Here is a 24324-nt window from a genome sequence, read left to right as displayed (position 1 = left end):
TACAGTCCTAGAGGCCAATGCTGCATGTTTCCTGAAGGCAGCAGCCAGGCATCTGCAGGGAAATTGCTTTTCATCTGGGGATCTTAGATGCAAATGAGAAACTATCAGCCACTGAGAAGATGGGATATATTTCATATACTACAGGATATATCAATTTGGGGCTTGGGGGTCTCCTATGTATTAAAGTACATTACACGAATAGACCGTGGTAGAAACGCTGGTTACTGTGGGCATAGGCTACAAGAGGAGCTCGCCTATTGGCTGGGCAGCCCGGAGGCTAGCTGGGGCTTCTGGATGAAGAGGCTCAGCAGAGTGAAATGGGCCATCCTCAAAAAGCAATCTGGACCCTTCCTGCCACTGGCAGCTTTTGACATTAAAGTTACATTTATTTTAAGAGAAGGAGGTTATTACTACTAGAAAATCACTAGCAACCATTACTGTTCAGAATCCCAACCATTTATTATCCATTATGCATCCATTACTACTCCACAGTTGCACTGTTTGTCATACATTATTAGCATAATGGCCTCATTATGGGCTATGACTCTATGACACTTCTATAACTCTGCCATGATTCACTATGTCAATATTCTAAGGGTGAAAACATCATATACAATGAAATAATGCACAGTTTTGATTATTCAAGTACTATATAATTCTTAGCCATGCTTATAATAAGCATATAGCTTATCAAAGATACATTAGTAAATACAGTAGCACCAATTAATCCAATTTTCCATGTTATTATAACAGCTACACTTCCGTGAGGGAATATGTAGCAGGCATCTAGTTAATGCCAAAGGCTAGTGCCTGTGCTTGTTTCGTATAAGGAATAAGTAATAAGCAATCCTTAATAAATGGTAATCTACTGCCAATAAATATCAGTACACTTTTATTTTTAACTCATGTAAATTCATTTATTCATTCAGCAAATATTTATGGAGCACCCACGAAATGTCAAGAGCTGTTCTACAGGCACTGAGGTTATCAACAGAGCACTTAGGTAATCAGGAAAGAAAAAGTGTCTCATCCAAGAGGCTACACCCTAGGGGTAAAACAAGCTTTAAAGGAATAAATAAACAAATACGTAATCTAATGTCAGATGCTCGTAAGTCTTATGATGAAGATCAACTTCATGTAAGGGGATAAGGAACTGCTTTAGATGGGTGTGGGGATAATTCTCTCATTGCAGCACCGAGTTACTCAGAGTAGGTAGAACGGCTGATGTGGCCATGGGAAGACGAGCAGGTTCACTGTGAGTTTCTTCTAGTTTCTCAGTGGATGAGAAGCAGGGTCATTAGAGGGAATGAGGAGTAGGGTATGAAGACAGATGTGAGAGAGTCTTCTTGGAAAGTGGATACATGAACTGATTAGGGAAATGGAGCAGGACTGCAAGAGCAGGCTTAGAATCTACTTGGACATGTGCAGAGATAAAATTAAAGTCAGACCTTTCGGACAGCTCTCTATTTTTCTTTGGCTGAAGGATCAAATTTGAGCTTACTCAGAAATCTGCAAATAGGCAGCTATGTGAGAATGGGCAAACATACATTCTCAGTGAAGTGAGGGGCTTCAGAGGGGCACTGAAAACAGAATGAAAAGACAACACACATGGAAAAAGGTTTACCGACAATGCAAATGTCAACTTCGCTGCACTCGTGCTCAAAGGGACAGTATCTGCTTCACTGAAGGCTCTTTATACAATAACCTTTGAAGGCAGCCTACAGACATTGATTTTAAGGGCCCTAAAATTAGCTCCATATTTGCTTTAAACTTCTCTGCCCATTTACAAATTTGGTACATTGAAAATTAAGCTCACTTCCACTTATTAGTAAAACAAATCTGCTGACCTCACAAAACCAGGCTTTGTTGAAAGAACCAGAAAAAGGAATCATTCTAGCTCCCTGATTCTATCATGCGCATCCCCTCAAACCTGAACCACATTGCAGTGATTCTGAGATCAAGATGCACCTGACAACCAATTCTGAGGAACTCTGTCAGCTGCCGTTTGGAGGAGTTGGTCGTGAAGTAGCTGTGACTGCCTACACGGGTGTGGAATACAGCTGATGTTCTAAGGAAGGATCATAGCATTCTCAGAGGTAGAAGACAGGGGTGTGGCCATTCACATAAAGCTGGGAGTGAAATATCATTCTCAATTTAAAAGAAAAAGTGTTAAAGTCAAAAGTCACTGGTCAAATCCTGCTATTCTTCCCTTTTTCTCCAAATTTGAGTTCTTTCTAAAGGTGATAAAATGTGGAATAAGGCAAGCTGGAGGAATACATTAGAACTAGGTTAGGCAGAATCCAGTAGGTCTCATTAAAAGAACTGATTCTTTCTTACCTAACACACTGAACTTCTTAGGCAAAGTGGTCTTGTGATCCAGATCACATTGTTCAGATCACTTCGGCAGCTTCGTGTAGAATGGATTCAACAGGGTCTTGGGGTGAATGCAGGGAGACCAGCTTAGAGGTAGCTGTAGTAGTCCAGGTGAGATGATAAATAAACCGAATCTGTTGCCGTCGAGTCACTTTCCACTCATACTGACCCTATCGGACAGAGTAGAACTCCCCCAAAGGGTTTCCAAGGAGCAGCTGGTGGATTCAAACTGCTGAACCTTTTGGTTAGCAGCCAAGCTCTTAGCCAATGCGCCACCAGAGCTCCGAGATGATAATTAGGGTGATGGTAATGAAGGTGGACTGGGTAAATAGAGTTTGGAGTTAGAATCAATAGGATGTGGTGGTTAACAATAGGATGTGGTAGTTCTGGGAAGGGCATATTTTAAGAGTGACTCCCAGGTTTCTCGTCTGAGCACCCTGGTAGATAAGGCTGTCATTTGCAAATTTGCAGAAGCCTAGGGAGAAACAGATTTGGTTATGTGTATTGAGGAGCTTAGCCTGGGGCCTAAGTTTGAGTAGCCTGGGGCCTAAGTTTGAGTAGCCTGTGAAAAATACAAAAGATGTCAAGTAACAGTTAATATTTGACTCAGGAGCATGGAGGAGAGATCGTGGCAAAAGAAATCTGAAATTTGTTGGCAAATAAAGGTACTAAAAAACCAAGAGTATGGATAAGCTTACTCAGGGAGAGAGTAGAACTGTGGTTCTCAGCTCAGGCACTGTATTAAAATCACCTATGGAAACCCTGGTGGTGTAGCGGTTAAGTGCTATGGCTGCTAACCAAAAGGTCAGCAGTTCGAATCCACCAGGTGCTCCTTGGAAATTCTGTGGGGCAGTTCTACTGTCTTATAGGGCCACTATGAGTCCGAATGGGCTTGAGAGCAATGGGTCCGGGTAGGGGAGCTTTACAAAAGACTGCCGCCTGCTGGGTGATTTAAATATACAGTCCAGCTTCAGATCCACCAGCATAGAGAGGGAAAAGCAAAAGCTCTGGAATGATAAGGCAGTGCAACAAGGAACAACATTTAACAGTCAAGAAGAGGAGAGATGACAACAAAGAAGACTAAAATTGAACAAACAGGTAGAGGAAAACCAGGGGAATGTCACTATATAGAATCTGCAATGAAATTACCCCCCAAAAGAGCAGAGGGAAACCCCAGGGGAGGAGGAACTTTTCCTGTCATTCCTTTAGTGACCCAAAGCCTGGGTGCCAGCCTCTGAAGCTCTAACATAATCCTCACCTTGGGAACCAAATTCCACAGTATATTAGCAGATAAGGTTTGTCTTACAAGCAGTGTCATAGGTGGGATGGCTCCTCAGGGCAGATCTTGATCTCTGCTGAATTCACAGCCAAAAGCAGCCACCCATCCCTACCTCGTTATGGAGGAAGCACAACCGCACCTACCACCTCCTCAACCCATATAGAGAAAAGTATTAAAAACCAGGGTGGGGGGCAGCCAGACCACCTGCCCTAGTAGTAAACACGTATTCCCTATTCATGTTTGAGGGCAGGCTTCTCAAATGTAAATGTTCATACATGTAAATGGGGATCTGGTTAAAATGCAGATTGTAATTCAGTAGGATTGGGGTGGGGCATTTCTAACCAGCTCAAGGTGATGCTGGTGCTGCCAATCCTTGGACCACTCTTTGACTACAAAGGCTTCAGAAAGCCCTCACCTGCACCAAATCTTTGGAATGTCCCAACCAGTGCAGGAACAAAGACTCAATGGCCACAGGCCTGCCCTGGATCCTGGAAGTGGAAACTTGCCTGGACGCTTCTTGGGCCTGTTCACCGGGCTGCCATCCTCTCCAGCTTCACCTCTGGGTCCCATTCTCAGTCCAACAACCCTGAAATAGTAATCCATCCTTAGAGATTGCTGGATCTGTACACCCCTTCTTTACTATCAACAGGCACCCCTGGGGTTGAGGGAAGACAGTGGCCATGAATGCAGCCTGGTCCCATCGTTTTTACAGCCCAGGGCTGGTTCTGCCACAGCTCCTCTGATGGAGTCCTGGGTCTGCATATGCTGTGAAGAAGCCTCTAAGAAGCTGCAGCAGAAGAAGAAGGAGGTCTGCAACAGCTGCCTAAGCTGTGGACCCTCCTTCTCTATCTCCTGAGCTGAGCTGTGATGGCCCCTAAATCAAAGCAAAGCCTGGTGACTCACAAGCCCAGTCCACAGAGGCCGCCTGCTATTCCTGCCTCCATCTTCTCCCTGCAACCATACTAGCCTGAAAATAAAGATTTTTTATGCACATCTGCCCAAGGGGACTTCAATTTTTAAAAAGAAAAAAAAATGTATATACATACATGTGTGTGTGCACGCACACGCATTAAAGCTGATTAAAGTATCCTTTGTATCTATATCATAGTAAATGAAGACATTTGGTGTTTGGAAGTACAGATAAAACAAGGCATGTGACAGAGAAGGAAGAGTGTTCTCCTTGAGAAGCCATCTGCCCTTGGCAGCAGTGCTCACAATGGAGCTGCCTCTGTGATGAACTTCCACAGTGAGGGCCGGTTGGTGCAGCATGCTATTATTTTTAACTGTGATTCTATCTTATCGCCCCAACTAGATTACAAGAGTATGTTCCATGTCTTAACCTTGTACACACAGCCCACGGCTCAGGCAGGTAGGAATGGTCCCGCCCACCTGTTAATAAATAACAGCTGTTGATTGCATGGTAGGCCTCATCACTTCTACCTCTTTTCACTGAATATTTTAACTTAGAGCTACTGTGGGAGGCCCTGGTGGCGAAGTGGTTAAGTGTTTGGCTGCTAACCAAAAGGTTAGCAGTTTGAATCCACCAGCTTCTCCTTGGAAGCCCTATGAAGCTGTTCTATTCTGTCCTATAGGGTTGCTATGAGTCAGAACTGACTCGATGGCAGTAGGTTTGGTTTGGGGTCTACTGTGGGAGGCAGAAGAATAAGTCCCCAAAAATGTCCATGTCCTAATCCCCGGAACCCATGAATATGTAACTTTACATGGTGAAAGGGACTATAAGGATCTTGAGATGGGAGATTATCCTGGATTATCAGGATGGGTCAAGGGTAATTCACAAGGGTCCTTAAAAGAGGGAAGCACAAGTGACAGACAGAGACGTTTGAAGATGTGATACTGCTGGCTTTGAAGACGGAAGAAGGGGCCATGAGCCAAGGAATGTGGGTGGCCTGTAGAAGCTGAAAGCAGCAAGGAAACGATTATCTCCTATAGCTTCCAGAAAGAATGCAGCTCTGCTGACACCCTGATTTTAGCCCATTGAGGCTTCCAACTTTCAGAACTGTCAGATAATAAATTTGTGTCATTTTAAACCACTAAATTTGTGGCAATTCGTCACAGCAGCAATAGGAAAATAATACAGCTACATTTTGGAAATAAATTCATCTGCTATCACAATCTACTCATTCCTGTCTCGAAGAAGAATATCCTTTCTCTGAGTCTATCATCATTCCTTACATCACAAGAAACGACATAGAGATTTTGGAACAAGAGGACAAAAAATGTGCTCACCGTCTTGCTAAGTCAGTCTCTCCCACGGCGTTTTTGTTCTTTCATTTATTTCTGATAGATGCTCTTCCAGCCGCAAGAACAGAGTGCCTATGGAGCAGGACGGGAGACAGGGAGACGCTGCTCCGCATAATTAGCTAAGCAGCAGCGTTAGTAAGGGCATGGGGAATGTTAAATCTGCTGCCAGTCAGAAACAGTGCACTTCCGCTCAGAAAAACAGCAGAGGGCCTGTAAGTCTCCTCCCAAGCTAAGAACAACCCCTCATATCCTCAAGTTTGATCAGAAGGAACACGGTGAGTCCCCAGTGCACACTGTGACGGAAGGTCTCAGACACAAGAAGCTTCATTATTGCAGCAGGGCAGGGGTCTCGTACTTTTTTTTAGCTTGGAATGAAGTGACAAGAGTACCGAGAATGGACAGTCTGTCTTATCAACTTAAGAACTGTTAGTCTGAAATGAAGTCCTTACTCAAAGACCCACGTACCCTGAATCTGACCAGAATCCCACATTTATGGTCACATGTGTGGGCACCTTCCCTGCAGAAAAGCAACAGCAGCACTCTGCAGGCGCTCAGAGAAATGACTAACCCTAAAACGAGGGTGAAGAACAACCAGTGCTACTATAGCGTCATCTTTTATTTAAGAAGTTTCCACACAGACGGTGTTCTGCATAGAAAACTGTGAAATGTTCTATTTCCATTCTAGCTAGCTTATGACTAAGCTGATGCCTCCAGCCAAATAATCACATGTCAGGACTTCATTAGCTCTGAGGGCCAGGGCTGGGAGGATGGGTGGACGAAGGCCATCTAAGGGCACAGGACTGGGGTACCCAATTCCTCACCAGGGCAGTGCTTCACTTGGACACACACTTTTGTTCTGAATACGCTGACTTTAAGAAAAGTTTGAAAGGTAAGTCTCTACTTAACAGTTTTGGGAAACCACAACTCTAGTTAAACCCACTATATTTGAGAAAGATTATACATCATTTTGGGGGCTTGACTACATTTACATTGAAAACCAAATAAAATGGATGGTGGGAAAAAGTATATTTCTTTTAAGTCTGGAATGTGGATTAAAAATCGAATATACATAACGTTTGGTTCAAAAATCAAGTATTAGAAAAAATGAGTCAAGAATATAAAACTGCTTACACTGAAAAGAACAATTTATTAACTTCATTTCAGAGCCTGTTGTTGTTAGCTTCTAGGTACCATCAAGTTGGTTCCAACTCATAGCGACACTACGTACAACAGAACTAAACACTCCCAGGTCCTGCACCATCATCACAATTGTTATGATTGAGCCCACTGTTGCAGCCACTGTGTCAATCCATCTCACTGAGGGTCTTCCTCTTCTTTGCTGACCCTCTACTTTACCAAACATGACGTCCTTCTCCAGGGACTGATCCCTCCTGATAACATGTCCAAAGTATATGACAGTCTTGACATTCTTGCTTCTGAGGAGCATTCTGGTTGTACTTCTCCCAAGACAGATTTATTTGTTCTTTTGGCAGTCCATGGTATATGCAATATTCTTCGCCAAACCACAATTCAAAAGTGTCAATTCTTCTTCAGTCTTCCTTATCCATCGTCCAGCTTTACCATGCATATGAAAAATGAGGTGACTGAAAACATCATGGCCTGGGTCTGGCACAGCTTAGTCTGTCTTGGTCATCTAGTGCTGCTGTAACAGAAATACCAAAAGTGGATGGCTTTAATGAAGAGAAGTTTGTTCTCTCACAGTCCAGTAAGCTAGAAGTCCAAATTCGGGGCATTGGCTTCAGGAGAAGGCTTTCTCTCTCTGTTGGCTCTGGAGGAAGGTCCTTGTCATCTATCTTCCCTTGGTCTGGGAGCATCTCAGCACACAAACCTTAGGTCCAAAGGATACACTCTGCTCAGGGCATTGCTTTCTTGATAGTATGAGGTTCCCATGGCTCTCTGCTCACTTCTCTCTTTTATATCTCAAAAGAGATTGGCTTAAGACACTATCCAATTCTGCTGGCCTCATCAAAATAATTGCCGCTAATCCATTCAATTACATCATACTGACAGGATTCACAACACACAGGGAAATCACATCAGAAGACAATCATATAAGGGAATCATGACCTAGCCAAGCTGGCAGATATTTTGAGGGGACACAATTCAATTCATGACAGGCTTCAAGTTAACATCTTTGCTTTTTAGCACTTCAAAGAGGTCTTCTGTGGCAGATTTGCCCAATGCAATGCGTTATTTGATTGCTTGACTGCTGCTTCCATGGGTGCTGACTGTGGATCTGAGTAGAATGAAATCCTTGACAACTTCGATCTTGTCTCCATTTATTCTGATGTTGTTTGTTGCTCCAGTTGTGAGGACTTTTGTTTTCTTTATGTTGAAACATAATCCATAATGAATGCTGTGGTCTTTGATCTTCATCAGTAAGTGTTTCAAGTCCTCTTCACTTTCAGCAAGGTTGGGTCATTTATATAACGCAGATTGTTAATGCCTCTTCCTCCAATCCTGATTGCCATGTTCTTCTTCATATAGTCCAGCTTCTCGGATTATTTGCTCAGCATCAGACTGAATAAGCATAGTGAAAGGACACAACCCTGATGCACACCTTTCCTGACTTTAAATCACACAGTGTCTCCTTGTTCTCTTGGAACAACTGCCTCTTGATCTATGTACAGGTTCCTCAGGAGCACAATTAAGTGTTCTGGAATTCCCATTCTTTGCAATGTTATCAATAATTTGTTATGATCCATACAGTCAAATGACTTTGCATAGTCAATAAAACACAGGTAAGCATCTTCCTGGTATTCTCTGCTTTCAGCCAGGATCCATGACATCAGCAATGATATCCCTCATTCCACTAATACTAAGATAGACCAGGAAGAAGGGCCCGTGGTCTAATTCTGAAGAGAATTAGCCAGTGAAAACCTTATGAATAGCAGTGGAACACTGCCTGATACAGTATGGGAAGATGAGCCCCTCAGGTTGGAAAGAATTTAAAATATGAGTAGGATAGAGATGCCTCCTCAAAGTAGAGTCATCCTTAATAATGTGGATGGAGTCAAGCTTTCAGGACCTTCATCTGCTGATGTGGCATGACTCAAAATGAAAAGAAACAGCTGCAAACATCCATTAATAATTGGAACCTGAAATGTGTGAAGTATGAACCTAGAAAAATTGGACACTGTCAAAAATGAAATGGAACACATAAACATTGATATTCTAGGCATTAGTGAGCTGAAACGGACTGGTATCGGCCATTCTGAATTGGACAATCATATGGTCTACTATGCTGGAATAAGAAATTGAAGAGGAATGGCATTGCATTTATCATCAAAAAGAACATTTCAAGATCTACCCTGAAGTACAAAGTGTAAGTCCACAACAGCCAAAATACAACCTTGAGTATATCCCACCTGAATTTAGAGACCATCTCAAGAACAGATTTGACACACTAAACACTAATGACGGAATAACTGACAAGTTATGAAATGACGTCAGGGACATCATACATGAAGAAAGCAAGAGGTCATTAAAAAGACAGGAAAGGAAGAAAAAGACCAAAATGGATGTCAGAGGAGACTCTGAAACTAGCTCTTGAACTTTGAGTAGCTAAAGCAAATGGAAGAGTAATGAAGTAAAAGAGCTGAACAGAAGATTTCAAAGGGTGGCTCAAGAAGAGAAAGCAAAGTATTGTAACGACTTACGTAAAGACCTGGAGGTAGAAAACCAAAAGGGAAGAACACACTCGGCATTGCTCAAGCTGAAAGAACTGAAGAAAAATTCAAGTCTTATGTTGCAATATTGAAAGATTCTATGAGGAAAATACTAAACGACGCAGGAAGCATCAAAAGAAGATAGAAGAAATACACAGAGTCACTAAACCAAAAAGAATTGGTCAACATTCAAACATTTCATTAAGTAGCATATGATCAGGAACCAATGGTACTGAAGGAAAAGGTCTGTCTTGGGCTGGGCTCTCTAAAGGAAGCAAAACCAGTAAAGCATAAAAAATATACAGAGAGAGAGACTTATATTAAGGATATGGCTCCGTGGTTGTAGAGGCTGGAATGTCCCAAGTCTATGGGTCAAAATAGAGTCTTCTCCTGATCCACATAGCCACAGGGGTTGGTGAACCAAGATCGGCAGGTTGGAGAGCAGGGCTGTTGCTCACAGGCTGTGAAGGTGGACAAATCCCAAGACTGGCAGGCAAGACTGCAGGTAAGCTGCTAGCTCAAGTTCCAAGAACCGGAGGTCAGAAGAACAGCAGCCAGCAGCAGGATCCAGAAAAAGCAAAAAGCCCCCAAGCCCTGTCAGAACATCCGCCCACACTTGATGCAGGCCACAAGCCCAAGGAAACTCCCCTTCAAACAACTGGCTACTCACAGCAGATCCTATCATGGGGGTGATCACATATCAGATCTCAACAGGGAAGTGACCATAACATCACAGAACTACCAAAACACTGAGAATCATGGCCCAGCCAAGTTGACACACAATCTTAACCACTACAAAGTCCAAGCTGCACTGAAGGCATTAGAGAAAAAAAGCAAGGCTCCAGGAATTGACAGAACACCAACTGAGATGTTTCAACAAACGGATGCAGCGCTAGAAGTGCTCACTTGTCTAGGCCAAGAAATTTGGAAGACAGCTACCTGCAACCAGCTGGAAGAGGTCCATATTTATGCCTATTTCCAAGAAAGGTGATCCAACCAAATACAGAAATTATCGAACAGTATCATTAATATCACACTCAAGTAAAATTTTTCTGAAGATCATTCAAAAGTGCCTGCAGCTGTACATCAACAGGGAACTGCCAGGTATTCTCAGAGTCTAATCAGTGGAATATTATCTGTTAAGACAAGGGTCAGCAATCTACAGCCCAGGAGCCAAATGGGGCCTCACCACCTGTTTTTGTGAACTCCACAAGCTAAAAATGGTTTTTATATTTTTAAACACCTGGGGCAAAAATCAAAAAAATATTTCATGATGTGAAATTTACATGAAATTCAATTTCAGTGTCCGTAAATAAACTTTAATTGAGGGACAGCCACACTCATTCATTTCCATATCGTTTATGTCTGCTTTTGCGCTATACTGCATTTTGTTTGCAGAGCTGAGTACTTGTGGCAGAGACCATTTGGCCTACAAATCCTGAAATATTTACTATCCGGACCTCTCCAGAAAAAAGGTGCTGGTCTCTGGGGTAAGAGCACCAGCCGTAGACCAAGCCACCTGGTTCTCACCAGGATCTACCACATACTAGCTGTTGTGACCTTACAGCCAGTCACTGGCATGCTCTGTGACTGTTTCCTCACCTATACGTACCCTATAGTGTCACTAGGAGGATTACATGAAAAGGTGAATGGAAAGCACACAGCAGCAATCTGTAGGTACCACCTTCGAGTTAGCCATCATGAATATTGGCAGTATCGCTGGTATAACTAAAATTACACCAGTAAACTAGGAAGTTCTCTGTGCTTCAACTATTCTGGAACTATGGATGACATTAATTTATACTTCTACCTACTCTAAAAATTATTTTTTCATTAATTTTTGAAAATTGTCCCAAATGAAGACAGTCATCATCACTGTGAAACTGTCATGGCTATTAATTAGAAGTTTAGCTCAAAGGACAGTCACTATTTGATGTTAGTTTCTGGTTCTATTCTGTTTCAAAACCATTTTCAGAAATGCATCCCAGTTAGAAAGTCTGGCAAGTGAGATGATATATTCCAGATTCTGCTCCCTTTTTGACAGATAATTAAACTAGGACTCACAGGGGTCAAGCGGCTTTCTAGAAGCACAGGCAGCTCTGAATTAAAGTGGGCATTCACTGACTTGTACTGGGACTTCTGCTTTACACTAATGCACCTGCAGGTTTTTTTTTTTTTTTTTTTCTCCAAACAAAAGCTTTAAACTTATTGGTCTGACCTAAAATTCAAAATAGTTTCTATCATTTAAGTAGACAACTTACCGTGACAATTTCTCTCGGTCACAATGCTCTCACTTCATTTACAAATGCCACAAGTACATCCAGTTAATGCATTAAATATGAAAAGACTTGCTGAGGAGACTCAACTTTTATTAATGATTCAGTAGAACTTCCGAAAAGCATCTATTTGGAATTCATTTATAATTCATCTCACAGCTTAGCTGCAGTTCCCAGAGCGTAAATATTTATCAAATATTACTCTGTTTTAAGTCCTCCCTTTGCATTTATTTGTAGAAGAATACATTTTTTCCCAAATAAAAGCTAAACTTCCAAAGAGCATCCATCAGTCTATTGTAATTTAATGTGTGTTTCTTGATAAGCTGACAGTAATGGGCTTTCAGATACAATGGAGCACACTGTGCAGGCAAACAGAAGAATCATTATTAAACATAATAGCTGGCTGTAAACCGAACAGGATATACCCTGAGCACATCATAAATATTTATTAGAGAGTAACCATGGTAATTAATAAACCTAGTAATCAGCACAAGGGAAAAGAGCATCTCAAAACCTTGCCATGGCAAGAAAAGCCTCACAACTCACCTATCAATGACCATGTACAACCAGACTCACTCAAATTTCCAGCATGAAAATCAGAACTTTGGTCTGACTAGTACAAGTGGCTTACGAGAGCCATGCCAGCCCCAACGCTGAGGATTTATGGTCTCTAATTCCAATGGCTTATCAGAGCTAGAGGGTAATGGTAAAAACGTAGAGAGTTAGAAATGTCTACATTCGAGCTCAGCTCTTCCACTACTAATTGTGAAACTGTGTCTGGTCAAATTACTTAAATTCACCGTGCCAACTGTAAAACAAACAGCACCTGCCTGGATGAGCTGTTGTGAGGATAAAGATACAACACATAGCATAGTTGGCTAGATGCCTAGAACAAAGTACACATTCCATAGCTGGGTCTTCTCACTCTACTTTCTCACCCCTATTACTCCTGGTATTACACCACTACACCCACTACTGTGACCACCTCCATTCCTGCTACCACTCCTTCCCGCTTCTCTTGGCCAGGACGTCATTAGTGAAAACGTATACAGCAATAACGAAGATCTGTTGGAGTCACCGGATCTAAAGCTTACAAGGCCCTCCAGGACAGCTACAATTAAAAAGACAATAACAAGTGTTGGTGAGGATGAGAAATTGGAACACTCCTACATATTCAATGGAGATGTAAAATAAAAACAGTGAAGCCACTTTAGAAAGCAGTTTGGGGGTTCCTCGAAATGTTAAACATAGAATCGCCATGTTGTTGTTGTTAGGTGTCGTCAAGTCAGTTTTGACACACAGAGACCCCACGTGACACAGCAGAACTGCCCTATAGGGTTTTACTAGGCTGTAACCTTCAGAGTTGCAGATCACCAGTGCTTTCTCCTTTAGAGCCACTGGGTGAGTTCGGTTAGCAGGCAAACACTTCACTGTTGTGCCACCAGGCTCCTTAGATTTGTCATCCAAAAACCAAACCCAAACCCATTGCTGTGCACTTGATGCTGACTCACAGTGACCCTACAGGACAGAGGAAAACTGCCCAATAGGGTTTCCAAGGCTGTAACCTTTATGGAAATAGTCTGCCACATCTTTCTCCCATGGAATGGCTAGTAGGTTTGACCACTGACCTTTCGGTTAGCAGCTGAGTGCACCATCAGGGCTCCAGAATTGCCAGATGACCCAGCAATTCCACTACTACGTACATACCCAAGAGAAGTGAAAACATACACAAATACTTGTACACAAATATTCATAGCAGCAATATTCATAATAGCCAAAAAGTGAAAACAATCCAAATATCCATCAACTGATGAGTGCATAAACAAAAAGCATACCCGTACAATGGATTATTCACAACACAAATGAAGTACAGCCACATGTTACAATATGGATGAACCCTAAAATCCGTATGCTAAGTGAAAGAACTCAATCACGAAACACTACACATTGTATGATTTCATTTATATAAAATGCCTAGAAGAGGCAAATTCATCAAGGCAGAAAGCAAGTGAGCGGTTGGGTATGAGGTTTCATTTTGGGGAGATGAAAATGTTCTCAACATGGTGATGATTGCACAACTCTGAATATACTCAAAACCACTGAATTTTATTTTGTGTGAATTTTACCTCAAAAAAAAAAAAAAACCCTGTTATAAAAAAAATACCTAATAAAATACATAAGGCCAACTACACATTTGGGAGTGGCAGGAGGGAATAAACTCAGTCCTTACTGGATCTACCAGGGAATGCCAGTCCCATACACAAACATCCAGGAACTGTAGGGAATACGGGCTGAGGCACAAGAGACAAAGTAACAGCGATGTACTTACTGGTGTTCTCTACTCCCTATATTCCACTCTCCCACTGTGAAGTGGGTTATTTATGATAAAAATTAGAACACAAGAGTAGAAAGAGTGAGAAGACTAAGTTCTAGAGTTTTAAAAACAGGGTTTGAAAGCCAGAGTTTAAAACCTGGCTCCGCCATACACAACATATAACCTTGGACCAATTACTTAACCTCTCTGTGCTTCAGTTTCCTCATTTGTAAAATGCATAATAAAAGTACATATATCATACAGTTGCTATGAAACTGAAATAATGCATGCAAAGCCCTAAGAACAATGTCTGAGGAAGGCTAAATGCCATCACCACCATCATCATCACCACTAACATTCCTGTGGCTATTGTTAGAGCCACCTTTCTCTACTCCCACAATCAAAAGCAGCCCACGGAGCAATCACACATGCTCACATTATCATCCCACAATCACCTCCCTGCTTTTCTCACCAAGGACTGTGGTCTTGTTCCTTGTCCTTCTACCAAGGGCAACTCCTCCCATGAAGCCCCTTCGTTAACGCAAAAAAAAAAAAAAAATAATACATACAACCAGGAGAGAGCTACACAGAGTATCTGCACCCACTTACAACAACAGCAGCTACCACTCAAGTACCTATAAAGAGCCAGACACTGTTTTGGGAATTTTACACACATTGCTTCATTAGGTAATTAATTTTCACATTACGCCACATTAACTTTCAAAACAAGCCTATGAAGTAGGTATTACTAACCCCATCATTTGCAGAAAAAGAAAGTTCAAATAAGTCGAGTAACTTCTGCAAGTTAGTAACATAGTGAATAAGAGTCAGAGCCATGATGTGAATCCCTAAAACAACTATGTTCATTCCACGGTTGATGTATTTTGATGGACTGAACGGTATTTCACATGTTAGAAAGCATCGTTCCATAGGGTGTGTAGTGTCACTTGCATAAACGCGTCTTAATTTAGCCCTAAAATCCTAGAGCGTGTACGTGCTTTCCAATTTAATGAGTCTCATTTTGCCTGTAACAACAGAAATAACCACTATGGTTCTAATCCTTTCAGAGGCACCAGGTACTTTTCAACTCTTTTTCCTACAACAAAGGACAAAGCAACTGCCATGAAATAAAAAAGAACGAGGAGACGTGAACTATTTCTTTGGAAGGATCAGCTAAGTGCTTGGAGATTTCAAAATATCAATGCTGAGGTGGTGAGTAAGAAATGTAATAAACTCACTGTAGAAGCTAATGTTTTTCAAATGCTATTTTAAGGGACCAGGTCAATTCAATGTATTCACATAATAAGCTGGCAACAAACGTTTGACCGAATACTACAATATGTATGTTAAAAATCGCAACCGTTTGTAAATTAAAATTGTAAATGTGATTTGATATACTTTTAAGATTTTTCCCTAGAAATACAGTAATAATTTCACAGTAAAATTAACACAAAATATGCCTGAGTTTACAATGTAATTATGATACCTAAAGTCATTTCCAGAGCAAGTACCTTAAGAGGAAACAACAAAAAGGCAAAATAAACAAGAATTTAAATAATGAGCTTAAAATTAAATTTAATATAAAACATTAATAACAAGCTATAAGGAAGAAAATACTTATGGCACATTATTCCTGAATAGTGTTTAATACAGTTAGTTACTGTTTTCATTTTTCAGAAGAATAAAGGACGTTTCCAAGGTGCACTCCTAATAATCGGTGGCCAAGCCAGATGCTCATCTCAAATGTTGACAAAACACATGTACTGATTATTCTCTATAAGACGAATTAGAAATTGTTTCCAATTTAGGGATAGAGCAAATAAGATTTCTTTCAAATCACGTCAAATGTATATAAAAGTTAAATGTATCTTTCTGGGTAGTGCCTACTAAAACTATGTCGACTTCAGTCTTTTTATTATTATGAAACTAAACTGTGCTTGGGTGGAAAATAATTTTTCAACTGTCATATTCTGAGATGATGTAATGAATTCCACAGATGCTTTCAGCTCTCTGTATAAGAAAAAAATAAAAAGCTTTCGTTACAGAAAAAATTCATCTTAAAGATATATATGTAAAACAAAAACCAGATGTCTTCAGCCAGGACAGTATAGAATTCTGTTCATCAAGTTCTTTCTTCCAAATCTACCCATTAGTTTTAGCTACAGTGATTTAGATGCTTTTCATTTTTTTTGCTCTGACAAAGAAAATTAGAAAATAAAGGCTTAATTGTTCTTGGTAAGGTATTTAATGACAGCATCTACAAACAAATCTGATAATGCTGAAAACAACAAAAAAGCTCTAAAGAAAAAAAAAATATAGTGAAAGTCTAAACAGAAATTAAAACAGGAATGTATTAGAATTCCTCTCAAATTCAATCGTGGCTAATGTACAGATTTCCCACTTCACAGGCATATAAGCTTGAAATCTTTCTCCCGAAAGACCTGTGACTAGAAATGAAGTCAGCTGGAGTTTTATTTCTCTACTCTGCCAAGAAATCAGAGCCTCCGTAGCCAGCCTCGTATGTGGGTTACGCTGCCTGTCTGTCTCAGGGAATCTATTACTCTTAGTCCCATCTTAGTCAAGGCCAGTCTTCAAGGTCAGATCCGGAATGGTGTTCCCTTTCCCCCCGAGAAAGCTGCTATGCAGATGAATTAAAAATTTGAGAAAGTAAAGAGACTAGGAGTGGAGGAAGCAGAGGAAACATGGGGAAAAAAAATCGGTGTAGTAATATAAAATGTGCACCTTTATTCTTTGGTCATCGACATCTATATAACTGTAGCACCACAGATTAACCTGGGGTTTCGTTTATCCACAATTTCAAGTCTCATGTTGGGCAGAAAACCATGTGCAAAAATTCAACAATTCAGATATTCCTCTGAATTTCTTCTGAAATATGATTGTTTTGATTCTTATATTTAGGTCTTTAATAAAACTAAAATTTAGTTTCAAGAGCACATGGGACTCTAGGCATATTATTTCATCCAGTTTCACAAAAGTCTATGAGAGGAGAAATAATTTTTCAGTCATTTTGAAGATAGCTAAAAAGACAAAGACAGATTACAGTAAATTCATTAATTATCACAACAAGGTTCAAAAAGCATCTTACTATAGTTTATCTATTGGGGTGGATTTTTTTCTCTTTTTCCAAAATTAATCTTATAAATTAAGAAATTATTGGCTATTCTCACAGCTTAATTTTAGAGCATATGATCCAGAAAGCAAAATTGTTGAATAAATAGGAAGGCTTACTTAGATAAGAGCTGCATAATTTCAACTGTAGAAGGTTTTAAAAGCATGCCACACTATACTTTAAAGCCATATCTGTGCTTTTGTTACTTCATCGTAGCGTAAGAGTACTGAGCTGTATTAAAGTTTACTATTAAAATGCTATGAACTAAGAGGCTATGATGACTGACACACAGGCAGTGATAAAGAGAATGGAGTGGAAAAAAAATAAACTGTGACTTATCGAGCCATTGAAACTAACACAATTTCAATGTTAAAAATCAAAGTCAAAAGACAACTGATTGTTCTTTTAGGTGGGCAAAAAGTTTCACTTTGAAAGCTGTTATACATCAAAGTGTTCAACTGATGTTATTGAAAATGTATTGAACTCTCCAGTATAGATATGGCAACAGGAAAAAAAAAAAAAACCCTCATAATACGTGGCTAATTAATAGTGAAATCTTTCTCCAACATATGGTGAGCATTCTTGCAGTACTCGATGGGGCAGTTCTACTCTGTCCTTTAGGGTCGCTATGAGGCGGAATCAACTCGATGGCGGTGGGTTTAGCTTTTGTTGGGTTCTTGCAGCGCTGGTTGGTGCATTTTTTCTTTCTAAAATGCATTACTACAGTATTGTGCTCTGCTAAATGGAGTATGCTGACTACAACTAGGTCTCTGGTCCCTGAGAATCTTTCTCTTCTCCCAAGCCCACTGCCCTAACCAACAAATGCAACCTTTTAGTGTGGTAAAAGATAAAGATAAACAGCTTGAGCTGAATCTGTAAAAACTCCATGACAAAGTCTGGAAGTGGCCTTTTGAACTAAATCTTTTCATAATTTTATTTTCCTGTAATTTTCCTTTGGAAAAGTAAAATGAAGTTCTGAAAGAAAGCAAGGGAGACAGAGAGACAGAGTCTACAAGTAGCTAGTATTTTGCTGATTGGATTTCTGCAATTCTTAGAACCTTTTTCAGCAGTCCGGCACTTTGGGTATTCTGAATTTGATTAGACATCTTCCCCCAAGACCATGATATTATAATCAATTTTTTAAACAATGAAATAGTATTTTATTTCAAATCCTTTCTTATCCCTAGAAAACCAGCAGTAAATAAAATAGTACTTAACCCAGTGCCCTCGACTTAGAAGGTCAATATATAAAATTCTGATTAAAGATGAGTTGGGGAGCCTAAAGCTGAAAGGGAGCAGAGTTTGAAAACCACTATATTAACAATGCAGTTTCCTTTAAAATTTAATTCATACTTAGTTCAACCTGGAATAAGTATATAAACATAAATGTGAACTTTAAAAATTGGTATTCTTATCAAAACAAATTCTAATACAAATGTTTCCCACAAATTGGCTAAAACCATATATACAACGGCTGCATATATTAACTTTTTTATTATGGCATTCAAACAGTCCCTGAAAAACTGATACTGCTAAAGGTTCTACTTGTCAGGCTAATATGGAGAACTGGAAACACAGGATTCATTCAGCAAGGGTTGATTAAGTGCTTTCAACAGTCCCTCTGGTTTGGGACTACCGCGTTTTTCATTGAGGGAAACCATCATCTGCATTTGTACATAGTAACAACAGCAAACGAGTCACCTACTTTAAAAAGGAAACAAATTGATTATGAAAATACCTCTTGAATTTAAAAAGTAAAAGCAGAACTCAACATGGACATCTTTAAGAGTATATATCTATATGTCTTGGAAGAAGTACAGCCAGAATGTTTCTTAGAAACAAGGATGACAAGACTTTGTCTCACGTACTTTGGACATGTTACCAGTCCCTGGAGAAGGACATCAAGCATGGCAAAGCAGAGGGTCAGCAAAAAAGAGGAAGATCCTCAATGAGATAGACTGACACAGTGCCTGCAACAATGGGCTCAAACATAGCAACCATTGTGAGGATGGCACAGGAATGGGCAGTGTTTCATTATGTTGTACATGGGGTCTCTGTGGGTCAGAATCAACTGGACAACACCTAACAACAACCAAACCTGTATAAAACTTACCATTCTAAAAACTTTGGCAGGAACTGCAGTAGTTTGAGTAGCTTCCAAATATTCTATCCAGGAAAATTTTTCTGGATCAGGATAATCTGAAAAATATATATATAAATACCAAAAATTCACTCATTGATATATGGATTCCCATATACTACAAAACATCCAATAATAGTAACACCTACTGTTAACTGAATGCTTACTCTTTAGCAGGACTTATGCTAAGAATTTCACATATATTGTCTCACTCAACTCTTATGATAACCTCTGAGATGGCATGCAAGCACTCATTCATTTCTTTGTTCATTCACTCAACAAGGTTAAGTAAGTTGGCCAAGGTCATCCTCCTACACTCCACCAGGAAGCCTCCTAAGAAGTGTGAAAAAACATCTGTCTGGACTCAAATCTTTAACGTAAAAAGACCCTGACAATCTTTCTAATTCTTCAGTAATTCTAGGTCTGTTAGGGTTTTATTCTCATTATTAAATCTTCCAAAAACCAATCAAACCCACTGCTGTCCAATCGATTCCGACTCATAGTGACCCTATAGGACAGAGTAGAAATGCCCCATAGGGTTTCTAAGGCTGTAAATCTTTTCGGAAGCCGACTGCCAAATCTCCTGTGGAGCAACTGGTAGATTCGAACCACTGACATTTCAGTTAGCAGTTGAGTGCTTTAACCACTGTGCCACCAGGGCTCCTACTAAATCTTAGTAATTATAATTTCTAAAAATAGTAATTTATCATAGCATTTTAAATAAGTATATTGGTAAAACACTGCACAAAGTACTCTTCAATTTTTTAAAAATATTTCTTCCAGCTGGTTCTTATCTTTACGTTTGTGGTTTTTTTTCCTCCTGATTTGTCAGAGATCTGTCTGTATTATCGTGTTTCTTTCCTTTCCTTTCCAAGTAATAAGTACTGAGAGCTATTCACCAGCTCTATCGTTTTGTTTTCTAATTATTTGTTCACTGCTTTTACTCTTACTACTTCCTTACTTCTACCTCCCTTAGGTTTAAGACTTGTTTCTCCAACTTGAATTGTAAACATATTTTCCTTTTTTTAAATAATAAAAGCACTTAAGACTATGAACTTGCCATTGCTGCCACTTAGTACAGCTATAGACGCTTTTATGAATTACTTTTTTTCATACTTTTATTTTCAAAGAACAATTATATTCTATAATTGTTACCTTGATTTAATCATTGGCCAACTATTTATTTAAGATATATTCAACTGGTTAATTTTTGTAGTTGCTTGAGACATTAATAAGAATATCTAGGCCTGGCCAGCAGAGTCAGTGGAATGGTGGGAAAAGATACCAGAGTTGAGTGTGTGTAAGGTGAGTAGAAGAGACAGCAATTAGTCGTGATCTAGCCCCTTAAAGAGACCTGGAGTGCTGCTATGAGCAGCACTATCCTTTTTTCCTCTTTTCATGATAAACAAGTGAAAATAATAGGCTATAATTGGTGGTGCAGCAGTTAAGTGTTTAGCAGCTAACCAAAAGGTTGGTGGGTCCAACACACTCAACACTCCACAGGAGAAAGATCTGATGATCTGCTCTCATAAAGATTACAGCCTAGACATCCTATGGGGCAGCTCTACTCTATCACATGGGGTCACTGTGAGCCGGAATCTACCCGCTGGCATACTACGACAATTGTTTTCTACTGTTCTTAAGTGGAATTTGGTTCTGTGCCACCCTCCAGAAAGGAGCTATGCAAGGACACCCGTATCACCTGTACATTCCACATCCTCTGCTCCAATGAAGCCAAGGAAGAGAAGAATGTCTTTTGCCCTAAGGAGGCCTGCAACACCTGCTGCCACCTTCTTCCCCCGGCACCAGCTAGGATTCCACTAGGCTTTGGGGACAGAAGTGGGGCACAGAAGAAGGGGTGAGGAGCAGCCCCTTCACACAGCAGTGTGGCAACAACAGGACAGAAGCATTTCAAAACTTAAATTCCTAGTCAAAACAAGAAGGAAATGCATGAGAACACCCCATAGGACAACAGCAGCCTTTAAGCTCATCACCTGCTTAACAAAAATCAACCTTTTGCTGGCTTCCATTTTTGACAAGTATCGTGTTAAGTACCTCACTTATATGAAGTCATTTACTCCTCACATGTACCTATGATGGATACCTTCTTATCTTCATCTTATAGGGGAGGCTCAGAGTTTCGGCAGCTTGCCCAATGTTACATAGTTAGGAAGTGGAAGAAATAGAATTTGAACAATTATGTCTGCTTCTATTTCCCACATACTTTAAAAAAAAAATTTTTTTTTTTTTTTTACCACCACTTCCCTCTAGTATTGTAACCCAAAGCATCCTTGATTCAAGAGTGGCCATCACTCTTTGCCTCAAGACTGAGAATCTGAGCTCCCTCTAGGGGTCAGTAAGTAGTACTGAGAGAGGGAGAAAGAGGGCAGGAATAGAGAAGGCTTGATTGGAGACTGGGCTATGTACCATCTCAATGTATTTATTCATGCCCCTCCTCCATTCACACTAATTAGGATTTAAAACTTCAGAGATGGATCACTGAAGAAACAATGAGGTCAAAGCTGAAACTGTGAATATGGGTGGCTAAACCAAAGCAAGGGAAAAGGCCACAGAAAATGATATCAAGGAATTACACCATAAGGCATCAGTCACACGACCCCTCAATTTCCCCATGGGGCTGGCACTTCTTTGGGTGGGAGGAAGAGCCAGGTGATAAATGTCTCCAATTAATGTTAGGGAGTAATTAAAAGGCCCTTAGATGACACACAGGAGGGACTGGGTATGGGGGGGTAGAACAGCTTGGGCCCTCAGGGAGGAGAACTGCTCTAGAAGAAGCAGTGGGACTGCTGGGATATGGAAGGACAGTCTGTCCATCGCCTTCAGAAGCTGCAGGGGAAGTGGTAGCCTCAAGGTGGGCAACAGAGACAGCCCTGTGTGCAGAGACAGGGAAGGGTGAAGCCATTTCCAGAGCTTGGAGTGGAAAGGATTTAGAGTCAAGAAAAAAATCCTCTGGAGGATGCAAATATGGGGATGACAGTAAGAAAGGAAAAGCCTAAGGGTAACACTGAGTTTAAAAAAAAAAAAAAAGTTAAGACATATCTAAATTCATGTCATTCCATGGCTCACTTTATCACTTAGGAAAAGCAAGTCCTTGCAGTGACCTACAAGACCCTGCAGGACGTGGCCTGGTGTCTCTCTGAACTCATCCCCTTTCACTTCATTCCTGCTGTAACTACAATACTGCAGGCACCTCCTCCCTCCAGTTCTTTGCACTTGCTGTTCTTCTGTCTGGTACGTTCTCCCCAGAGATCCTCAAGACTCACCACCTCACCACTGCCTGTAAGCCGTTGCTCAGGTTAAGTCCTTCCCCGAACTCCCTATATAAAAACTACCCCACCCATATATATGCACGCTTCCTAACCCTTATTTTTCTCCATAGCGTTTATCACCACCTATCACGTTTATCACGTTGTATATTTTACACATTTGTCATCTCTCCTTGTCCCATTAGAACATAAACTACCTTAAGACAGAAATTTATTCACTCTTCTGTTATATCCTCAGAGCCTAGAACAATGCCTAGAATATAGCTGTCACTCAACAAATATTTGGTGAATATTTGGTGAATGAATGAAATATATTTCCTGAGACGTTCGCATTTAATATTGTGGTGGTCAAGAATGACAGTGATATGAGCCAAAACGATTTTGGTCTAGTTTCAAAATACCAAATGGAACTCTGATATAAAATTGTTTTCCTGCTGGTGCTGGTAGTATCAGAGGTATGATTAGAACACGAGGATGTTGCTGGTGGATTACTCTGGATAAGATTCCAAGTAGCAGACTGGATGATGCTTTGTATTTGTGGCATCTGTACAAGGGAAGTGTGATACTCCTCAATTGTTTGTTCCATGTAAAAAAGGAAAGACGAACTCAAGTATGAAATTAGTTGTAAATTCTTCCTATAATGATATCCTCGAATATTTTTCTTCCAGGAACAATAACCTAAGCAGAGACATAATTTTGCCATTGGAACATTCTCTTTAAAGAACTGGGGTTCACAAACAAACAGTAGAGCCCTTAAGTCCCTGAGGTCCTGGTCTGGGTGGCCTGTCCCATGGCGCCTAGAGAAGCATAACAACTATAATCACATTGAGAACCAGAAATTACAGGTATCCCAGAACAAATAATTTTTAATTAATGGACAAGAATCTTGAGTAATAAAAGGGGATCTGCTAAGAGTCTTACTAAGAAGGTTTAACCAGAACAGAAGATTGATCATAAACACACCCTGGGTGGACTTAGGAGGTCATTTCACCTGACTCCTCATTTTATTCACCAGGAAAGTGAGACGTGGCATTTTAAGTGTCTTCAAAATGCCCCTGGCTCCAACAGTGCCTAACCTAACACAACGCTTTGTAAATGGTAGACAGTCAACATTGGGTCATGACCCTGTCTCTCACTCTTTCTTTTATTTACTTATTTATTTTTATTTAAAATTATTTATTTTTTTGTGAAATACCTAACATTATAGGGGGGAAAAAAAAAGACCCTGGTTATCTTGCTTCTGTTTTTCTCTCAGTTTCTCTTACTATGTAATATCCCATTAAATGATATTTTATGACTGACCTAACTACTCTCACATGTTGCTTATGTCTTTATTGTCCTTTGTCATAATGTCAGCTCCTAGCTGTCCTCGACTTTGCAGGCATTCAACTAATATGTTTAATTAATTATACTTTTCTCTGCCAATAGAATTCATCTACAGGAAATGGCATAATGTCATTTAAAATATAATAATTCTTAGTGTGGCTAAAAAAAAGTTAATGTTTAATGTTGCAATTAAATAAAAGATATATTTATACTGTATATCCCACTTTTGTAATTTTAGCTTTGCAAGG

The 24324-nt window shown here is 40.2% G+C and overlaps 1 protein-coding gene across 1 annotated transcript in view; it reads right to left on the bottom strand.

Annotated features, from left to right (window-relative positions):
• L3MBTL4 (L3MBTL histone methyl-lysine binding protein 4) overlaps positions 1 to 24324 on the bottom strand; it is a 547866-nt gene that overhangs the window by 423338 nt on the left and 100204 nt on the right. Inside the window, 3 exon segments of the mRNA XM_010587124.3 lie at positions 16936 to 16962; positions 16965 to 17066; positions 19437 to 19522. Coding sequence (XP_010585426.1) covers positions 16936 to 16962; positions 16965 to 17066; positions 19437 to 19522 — 215 coding nt within the window.

This window comes from Loxodonta africana, chromosome 11 (assembly GCF_030014295.1).
Source record: "Loxodonta africana isolate mLoxAfr1 chromosome 11, mLoxAfr1.hap2, whole genome shotgun sequence".
NCBI lineage: Eukaryota > Metazoa > Chordata > Mammalia > Proboscidea > Elephantidae > Loxodonta > Loxodonta africana.
Note: the sequence above shows the minus strand (reverse complement) of the source record. Positions and strands in the feature narration are given on the sequence as shown.